The 9,811-nt window shown below is 43.8% G+C and overlaps 1 protein-coding gene across 1 annotated transcript in view; it reads left to right on the top strand.

The window, feature by feature from the left end:
* Positions 1-7,694, top strand: part of XPA (XPA, DNA damage recognition and repair factor) — a 31,452-nt gene extending 23,758 nt beyond the window's left edge. The window contains exons 4-6 of the mRNA XM_006019686.2: positions 2,032-2,197; positions 3,635-3,752; positions 7,473-7,694. Of these exons, the coding sequence (XP_006019748.1) occupies positions 2,032-2,197; positions 3,635-3,752; positions 7,473-7,621 (433 nt within the window). The 3' untranslated portion in view covers positions 7,622-7,694. The remainder of the gene's footprint in view (positions 1-2,031; positions 2,198-3,634; positions 3,753-7,472) is intronic.
* Positions 7,695-9,811: the final 2,117 nt, after the last annotated feature.

A 9,811-nucleotide genomic window follows, 5' to 3' on the forward strand; every position in this document is an offset into this window, starting at 1 on the left:
TGGTGGTGCTGCTGCTGCTTGGACCACAGCTGCTTATTTGTCAGAGTTACCCCTACTTATTTTGCAGCTGAACTTCCCTGAAAGTCATTCCACCATTCACCACTTGTGGATGTGCTGGGTAGCAGTACAACTCTGCCGCCAAAAGGGAAAGCACGCAAGAGATGGAAAAATGGGCAGGTCATCAAGGAACCATCTTGGGGAAATATCACAAACTTGTAGGGACAGAGTCAGAAAGGCAAAGATAAAGAATGAGCTTCAGCTGACAGGAAGTTAAAGACAACAAGAAGAGAGAGTCTGTGAACATTTTGACCAGAATAATTTCCCAAGCAGGAAGCAGCTGTGACCACCTGAAACCTGAGATCCTGCTGCTGCCTTTGTTTCAGAGTAATTTGTATAATCACAGAACCTCACAGGAGGTGAGATGCTCCATACCAGCTATGAACCGCCTTCCCATTGGAGTTTTCCATCTATTGACTCCTCTGTGAAATCTTATGAAATATGAACTTTCATTTCTACCCAGGAGAACTTTTACAATCTTTTCTCCAGTGCCTTATGGAAGGGTGTTTTTGCCCAAAAGCTTGCAATTAAAGATTTTTTTTTTAAAAATCTTGTTGGTCTAATAAAAGATATAATCTCTACTGTAAGTTCTGATTGCTTTTTCCTGCAGACCAATATGGCTACAACCTGGATACCTAAGAGATCTGAGTACATTTAGCCAGAAGAAAAGGCGATTAAGGGCAGTCATGATATCAGTCTTTGAATAATCTGAAACTCTGCTCTAAAGAAGAGGAAGAACAACCTTTTCTTCTTTGCTACAGAGTGGGATGCATAACAATGGCTTAAAATTGCAGCGAAGCAACTTTAGTTAGATTGGGTACTCGGAAAAATTTCTCCACTGTTTAGAGCAGTGAGGCAGTAGAATAAACTGTCTAGGGAAGCTGTGGAATCTCCTTCTTTGGAGGTTTTCGAGAAAATCTCCTTTGGAGGCATTAGTCAAAGATGATTTAGGATTAGCAATGCCTAAAGTACACTGTGAAGAGCAGCAGTTGGAAGCCCAGGAGCATCTCTCTCCAGGCACACATCTCAGATCATGAGAAGAGCTCTGCAGCCCAGAGCAGGTAGAAATTGGAAAGAACTATGCTGAACATCAGGAGAATGGAGAAAAGTTGCATAACTGACTGTTGAAAGAAGATTAAAGGATCTGGGATAAGTGTACAGAGGGGACAGGATTGTAGAAAGCAGAGTACTGACTCTCCAGTCAGTGTATGAGATGTGTTTTTGCATTCTCCTGGTTGCAGTGCAGAGTGGGCGCTGTTTGGTTTTCCCTTGTTTCTGGCGTTGCTGTTTACCACGTGGGGCTGAGAAGGAATTTTTCCCCCTCCTGTTACTACAGGTGCCAGGGTGTTTTTACCTTGGGTGTTGGCTGCACCCAACGCTGGGGATCTTAACTGGGGTTTGCTGATGCTCTAACTGGGACTGAAAAACCCAGAGGGTCTTGCTTCTCTGCCCAAGGTCAGACTGATCTCTACATTTGGAATCAGGAAGTAATTTTACCTTATGGTCAGGTTGGTATGCCCTGTAATCTTTTTGCTTTCTTTTGCTTTTCATTTTTTGCTTTTTTTTAATAGCAGGGGGTCATAGTCCTCTTCCCTGGAACCCTTGAACGTACATTAACATACTACTTCCTTTCCTTGCAGTGGCAAAGCATAGAAAATGTGTTATCCCCCTGTTATACCTGTGGCAAGTTTAGGTTTTTTATGTTTCGGGGTATTGTGCCTGGTAGTTGTGCAAGAGGGTTGTTCATGAAGTTTAAAAAATAGTTTAGACAAACAACTTCTCTAGGATAGTTTAGATAAGAATGGTCCAGCCTTGTTCAGGGGGTTAACCCTATTAGACAGTGCTATTAATCTGCTGTTTTAAAAAATTATGTTTTTTTAATCTTAAATCTTTTCTTTATTACTACTTCTATGTGCTAGGTGTCTAGCTGTTGCATGTTGCTTTTTGTTAAACTCTTCTAAAAATTTTCTTCAGGGATGCTGAAGATAAGCATAAGCTTATAACAAAGACTGAGGCAAAGCAGGAGTACCTTCTGAAAGACTGTGATTTGGACAAAAGAGAACCAGCACTCAGATTTATTTTGAAAAAAAACCCTCACAATGCAAATTGGGGTGACATGAAGCTTTACTTAAAACTCCAGGTATGGAAATTGTTGTGAATATTTTTCAAATTATTTGGTCCTTTTTTGTATTCTAATGATGCTCCTGCTGCATTCTGTAGTGGTGCTGAACTCAGAATATTTATAATTTGCCACACTAAATAAATTGTGCAGCAAAAGACAAGTGTCACAGAGCCAAAAGAAGAGGAAGCTAAAGGCAATCTGACTCCCTGCCCCAGTGATTGGGCACTCTGGATTCTCAGGGCTACAGAGTTAGACTGCATCTTATTCTGTTTTGGGCCTGTGAGTTACTTTCTCAGCTTCACAGTAGATCTTGTTTCAGCAGGAGGGTTGAAGGGTGCCCACACTTGGACTATCCTGTCACCTGGTAAGCAGGTGTTACATTCCTGCAAAATGAGAAATGTGGCTTAAAACTTCCACGGGCTCAGGAGGTCTTAGAACCCAAGTCTCCCACTTCTTGGGAAAATATTGGAATCCTTAGACTATTACATAAAAGGTGGGCACTATCTCTGCCACGGCATCATTTACCTATCGCTGGATCCTGAATAGAAGGAGGCACCTAATGCACCGGCCTGAATTAGGTACCGCAGGTCCAGAAAAACACAAGTTCAAATGGACCCCTGGGCTGAGTGTTTCCTGTTGGCTCACTCTAGGCAGATACCTATTCAGCATCTAAGTGATCTAGATCTCCCTTTGGAGGCACCTAATGCTTCCCATTGAGTACATGGAGAGCCTAGGAAACAGAGTAAGTTGCCTTATCACCTGCTGGAGCCAGGTGCCCAATTTTTACATGTTGCAACAAATTGGGGGTGCCTGAAGTGTTTGTAGAGCTCTCCCCGAGTACAGTACCCATTCAGATAGGATTTACTTGGTACTCTCCAAATCAAAATCTGATTTGTGTTTATACTTCTGTACAGAATCAACCATGCAGAACAGTGGAAGGGATAAAACCCTGAGCAGCCCTGGTGTGCTGCTCTTGGGATCGCTTCCTTAAGCATACTTACTGATGTGTGCTCAGGGCAGCCCCATTGACTAATTCGTGGCATTTGGTGCATGTAATGGAGCGTAATTCTTGGTAGTGCTCCGAAATGTGTCATATAGGTAGTGTACACAAGCCCTTTGTATTTTATAAGTGTTGTTGAGGAGGCTGTTTCTAATTATTTAATTATGCTAATTAATCGCTGTTACAACTTTGCTTCAGTGAAAGTTGGTGGGTAGCAAAGCTCTTGTCAGATCATTGCTGCCCCCCGGTCATTCTTGGCAGGCAATTCGCTAGCATCTTCATATTCTTAATAGTGGAGTATAGGAAATCACATAGGGTCAGATAGAACCAGCATGAGTTGGTGAATCTCTACTTGCAAATCCATTTCAAGCAAGTAACTTGCCTGTCATCGTGAAGGAATCTTTGGGATATAAAGGCAGGGTAAAATGAAAATGTGCTTATGTTTCACCCTCTAGGTAATAAAGCGTTCTCTTGAAATTTGGGGCAGTGAAGAAGCATTACAAGAAGCAAAGGAAGCTCGCCAAGGTACTAGAGAGAAAATGAAACAGAAAAAGTTTGATAAAAAAGTTAAAGGTAAGCAGATTGAATTTAAACCTTAATAAAAAGAAGAAACTTGTGGTTTTATCTTTTATTGACCATGAAATGAAATCAGTAGTTAAAATACACATTTATTTTTGGACATGGACACTTAATGTAAATACTACTTCTGCAGCAGCCATAGTAGTATCCATCTATATATGCATTTACTTCTACATCCATCAGTATATTTGGTAACTAAGCACTTAGCATGACCAAAAGGAAATTTTCAAAGTCATTTAGAAAACATGACACAACTGTGGTAGATGAATGTTCTTTGCCATATTTTCTCACATTACCCTCCACCCTTTCCTTTCCTGACCCCTGCATGTAAGACACGTACCTTGTATTTGGAAGGTAGAATGTAGAAGAAATATTTTTTATAAAAGTTCCTGTAAATAATAGTGTTTTTTCCACACTACAAGCCTCATGAAGATACTACAGAAAGCATGCAGCAGTTCACTTACTCTGAGCCAGCTCAGTTGGTGCTTCAGACGCAAGGTGCAGTACTCAACCAATAGCTTCTGTAGGTGTGAGAGGGTTAACATTAGACTTCAGCCTTTCTGTTTGCTGGGGCCAGGGAGAAGCAGTAACCATCCTGGGAGTCATTAGAGCCCAGTGTCTGCATACTCCTATTCATTCCTGTTGGTATTCCAGTGGAGAAAAAAATCAGCTTCCCCACTTATGATATGCATCGCAATTTTGGAGGGATGGTTTGCAGGGGGGTTTTCAAGTACCACAAATGTACATGTTGTATGTGAGTAAATATGGTATTGTAAAGCTGCCTATATGGAAAGCTTCTTCCACACTGAACGGGAACAAACTTTTCATTTATTTCAGCACTCAAAAAGAGGCTCTCTTGGTGATACTGTTTGTTTGTAGAAGGGGCCCAATCTACATCCATTTCTCAAATGAGAATCCATTTTGATTTCACTGGAGATAATCATGTAAAGATTTGTAGGGGTGGGCCTATAGGTTGTAAAGAGCTTTGGATCATTTAAGAGGAATAATAAGTACTATGTGGATGGAAAATATTGCCCTGATTATCATAGAATATATTTAGGATTAAAACTGAAGATCTAAGTTTACCTGCTGTCCAGTGTAATGGAAAGTGGCAAGCTGCATGGAAGTAATTGAAAGCATTCCTGGAAACAGGATAAAAAATAGTCACAAATTGCACTCTCAATACATGTTGGAGATGTGATGCATTGCAGGTAATGCTTAGTCACATATTTTAGTTACATTCTATTATCAATTGTTTTTGGAAATAAATTTTAATTATAGTTAACATAGTTTTGAACACAGCACTGATAACTTTGGCAAATGTGTGTTCTTGGGTATATATCACCAATAACTTCAAATTGAATCATTCACAGATTACACTCTTTCAGGAGGCCTTATTAATAACACGCAGGATTATGCAGCGAAAAAATAGGACATGGGCAGATCCAAGAATTCTCAAAAGTGGGTGTGGGAGCAATCTGCACTGCAGGGATGGCTGCACACCCAGCTCCCAGCATCTTCTGCCCTCACTGGTGCAGGCAGACTGTGCCATGGGAACTTCTGGGGACTTTTAAGTCCATGCAGCAGGTGCAAATCCCTCCCCATGCGCTTCCCTCTCCTGCTCAGAGGCAGCCCCCTTCCCTTCTTCTCCCTCTCCCCTCAACTCCCATGCTTGCTGCTGCTGCTGTTTTCTCCATTGATCCTGGGCCTGGAAGCTCCAGAGTCAATCCAGGCTGAGCAGTGGCTGGGCTCATCTGGGGACAGTGGCGACAGTGCAGCAGGAAAGTAGTTCTCCCCACCCTGCCTGCAGCAAGAACAGGGAAGGGGAGCCCCTGTCCATCCCCACTGTTTTCTGCATCTCCAGCTGAATGCAGCCCCCACACAATGAGTAGGACCAGTTCTACTGCTTCCTTACCTCAGGACAGAGGGCAAAGTCAGGTGGGGGAGAGGAGGAAGGGACATGCTTTTCAGCCGGAAGGGGAAGGGTGGGAGGATTTTCACATCCTTCAGGGATTTTACAAAGTCCTTGGAAGCTCCTGTGGTGGTGCAGTGTAATTCAAAAAGGAGAGTATAGCTGCTCGACTCCACCCCCTCTGGATCTTTTAGGGTAGCTTGTCATATTTTACGCTTTAAGTTGCACCTGTTTTTAGAGTGGTGAATTACAGTATTGTTTGAAGTTGTCTTAGGTAGACGGGGCTGGAACTGGGATCATAGAGCAGCAACAGTGCAGGGCTAGGGCCCAGGCCCAGAACAGAGCCATGATTCACTGTCCACATGTCCCTACAACAGGTACTGGTTCCATGGACGGGGTGTGCAGAGAGTGTGATGCGGCTCTGCCCTGAGCCCCAGCCCTGTGCTGTCACTACCTAGCAATCCCAGGGTCTCCATGAAGACAAGCTGGGATCTGCACATGCAGGGTGCATGGCCAGATGGATGGGATGGGTCCACAGTTGAGCAGGGAGCTGCATCCAAGGCTAGGATCTTCGGGCGGTGATAGCATAGGGCTGGGGCCCAGGGCAGAGTCACAATCCCCTCTCTGCACGCCCCTGCCTGCAGAACGTGTGTCCTTCTCAGGGCTATGCGGGCAGTGGATCGCAGCTCTGCGCTATCACTACCCCGCGATCCTATCCTCTGATCCTGGCCTTGCTCTCCTGTCCCACTCCTGAACATTGCTCCCCACCTGCCCCCAGTCCCATCTGATCCTCCCAGCTGTACACCCTGCCTGCGTTAGTACCCCCCAGCAGTGGGTGCCCAGGTATTGGGGCCAGGTTGGCAGCAGCAGCTGGAAGGAGCTGGGGCTGCTGGGAAGTGAGTCTGGCTGCCTTCCTGTCCCAGCCCCGCTGTGCACTTCAGGGCGGTGGGACAGGCCACACACCACAGCCCAGGCTGCCCCCTGCACCTGGGTTTGGCAGGACCAAGGGACCTGCCACAGGTTGGATAAAATTCCTTGCTGGGCCAGACATGGCTCGCAGCCTTTATTTTGCCCACCCTGTATTAGAGAGAAAGATGGAGATAAATAGAGCTTATGATGGTTGATAATGCAACATAAGGACCTGTTCAGTTTCCACCCATACAGGAGTTCTCAGTTGTATCAGTCATTTAGTACTTACTAAGAAGGCATTGTGATATTGTTGATAGTTTGGAAAATGAAAGCCACCCATTTCAGTTGGTAGTTTCATCTTTTTTGATGAAAGTTAACCTTTTTATCATCTCCCCCTAGAAACCCATGGAACATTTGGTGTATTTTAACAAAATAGGATTGAGGGGTTATAACAGGTAGATTAAATAATAGGTAAACTAGGCAAGGTAATATTCATTTTTAAATTATAACTCCTTTTATCTCCAGTTAGTCAACTTTCTTTCTAATCCGATACAGGCATTCCTACTCTTTTACTTCAAAAAGAACTCCTGCGGGGCAAATACATTTGCATTTTCCTTTAAGACTATTGCAGTTTCCTTAGTATGGATGTGGACCTTATCTCTTTCTCCTTGTCTGCACAAGCAGATCCACTGGCTTCAGTAGCAGTTGCCTGATACCTGCACATTCAGAAGTTTGACTCTGCAAGATATTTATGAAAATCTGCCTAAATAGTGAATGTCCTGTCTGACCTCTTGTAATCTCACGGTTATTTCCCTTGATGCTGATTTGTTTTATTTAAACAAGTAGTGCTTTCAGACTTTTTCTAACAGGATTTTATTAATGTTTTTCATCAGAGCTCCGTCGAGCAGTTAGGAGCAGTTTGTGGAAAAAAGAAGCAGGCATCCACCATCATGAGTATGGACCAGAAGAAAATATTGAAGAAGATATGTATAAAAAGACATGTACTACGTGTGGCCATGAGTTAACGTATGAAAAAATGTAGCATGTCCTGATTTTTTATTGTTCCAAAAGTGCATCTTTTTAATATTAAATATTTTCTGTCAAGGTAAAATTAATCTGATTGTGAGTACATCTTTGTACAGAATCCTATAAAGATATTGCTCATTTATCTTCAGTTCCTCTATGCAAATAGTTACATCTGACAAAATTAATGGTTTAGATATCCTTTACATTTTTTTTTGCCACTGACCAGCTCATGATGCTTATGAGCATATGTGCTAGGACCAAGAGAAGAACTCTGCCTGGGGAGAGCAAAGCCAGAGAAAACTCTGGTGGAGGCCCGTAGTGGTGCTGACATACAAATCAGTCATCTGCCCTAGATATTGGGGTGAAAAACTAATTGAACCATCTAGTAGCTAGTTCCTTCCAAAGTTGAAAGGTGAAAGATACAGCACCAATATAAAGGTGGGGATTTATTATAGGCCACCAAGTCAGGAAGTGGAGGTGAATGAAGCACTCCAAGCAGGTGACACATCTATCCAAAAGCTGGAACGGTACTGATGGGAGACTTCGATTTTCTGGATGTCTGCTGGAAGAAAGATGAAACCAAACATACAATGTCAAGCTGACTCTTAACTTGTGTGGAGGACAGCTTTCTGTTCCAAGGGACCATATACTTTGGATCTTGTCCTGACTAACAGGGAGGATGTGTGAAGGCTTATCTGAATAAGGAAGGGGACAAGCCAAGAGAGGAGATAACAAAACAAGTTGTCAGACTGCTTTTGTTGGGTCTTAATGAATTGAAGTCAGCAGGGCTGGGTGACTTCATCCCAGGGAGGAACTGGTAAGGGAGGTCTTGGACCCCTTGGCAAAGATCTTCATGAAGTTGTGGGAGATTGGCCAGGTACCAGAGGACTGGAAGAGGTCCACCGTAGTGCCTCTCTTTTTGAGAAGGCAAACAGGAGGACCTGGGGAACTATAGACCAGTTATCCTCACTTCAGTACCTGGGAAGTTAGTGGGGCATATCCTAAGGAAGGCCATTTGCAAGGATCTAGAGTAAGAAAGGCTGCATGGATTTATGAAAAACACATCAGACAAACTTGATCTCCTTTGACAAAGTAACTGCTTGGGTGGATGAAGGAAATGCTGTAAATACAGTGTTTCTGGACTTCCACAAGGCTTTTGACAAGATTCCACAAGTCCTTTTCAGAAACACATTGGAGAAATGTGGGCTAGATAAAACTAAGGTGGATAAGTTGCTGGTTCAATAGCTGCAAGTTAGGGTATTGTGTCAGCAGGTTGGGGTATTGTCTGAACATTGGTGGTAGTTTTATGAAGAGTTTAGATTACAAATTTGTACAGAATGGCTTGGATAGAGACGATCCTGCCTCAGGTAGGGGTTGGACCAGATGACCTTTCAGCCCTTTACGTTTCTATGATGCTATGACAGATCACCAGCAAATGTTAACTTTAACACTGACTAACATCTTTACATTAAGCACCTGCTCTGTAATCTCACCCGAAGATACCATTATGGGAGTTTAGTGAAGACTCTCAGGATACACTTGGCAGTTTTGTGGACAGGGAAATGTAGGGTCACTGCTGGTCTCAGCATGGTGCAGCCGCTTTTATGGGCCTATACCTACTATCCCCCCTTTATAGTCTCACCAGCTATGCCCTGATGTAACAGATTAATAGGGAGGCTGCCCTAAGTGCAAAGAGAGCTTTGTGTAGTGGGCTCTTTTCTGGACTGGCTGCCCCAGCCTCATCCCACTTTGACTCTGGCTGCACCATCTTGCCCAGGGCCACAAGCTCAGCCTGAGGGCAAGTCAAGTCATCCCCTCTTGACTCTGAGTTGTAGGGTCCTGTGAGGCCAAGGGGCCTGCTTTCATGTTTTCTGACTGTGCCTGGCAAGCTTTGCCCCTCACAGGCTCTGTACCTATCCCCAGTCTCTATCTGGGGTCCTGTTAACACTGAGTGAGATTCAGGGTGTCCCCAGGCACCCCTTCCAGTGGCTCCCACCTTGCCTACCGCCACAACCCAGTCCACTGGATGAAACAAAAACCAGAAAACATGGGCACATTCCATGGCTCAAACAACTGCTCCACCTGGGTTAGCCTTACCTTCCAACGAGGCTTACAAACCAAAACAGAAAAAGATTCAGAATACTTATCTCGCTCCCAATAAGGGTTTTTAGGTTCCTTTCACCCTGTCTGTCCATCTGAGTCCTTT

This window comes from Alligator sinensis, unplaced genomic scaffold, assembly GCF_000455745.1.
Source record: "Alligator sinensis unplaced genomic scaffold, ASM45574v1 scaffold607_1, whole genome shotgun sequence".
NCBI classification, from domain to species: Eukaryota; Metazoa; Chordata; order Crocodylia; family Alligatoridae; genus Alligator; species Alligator sinensis.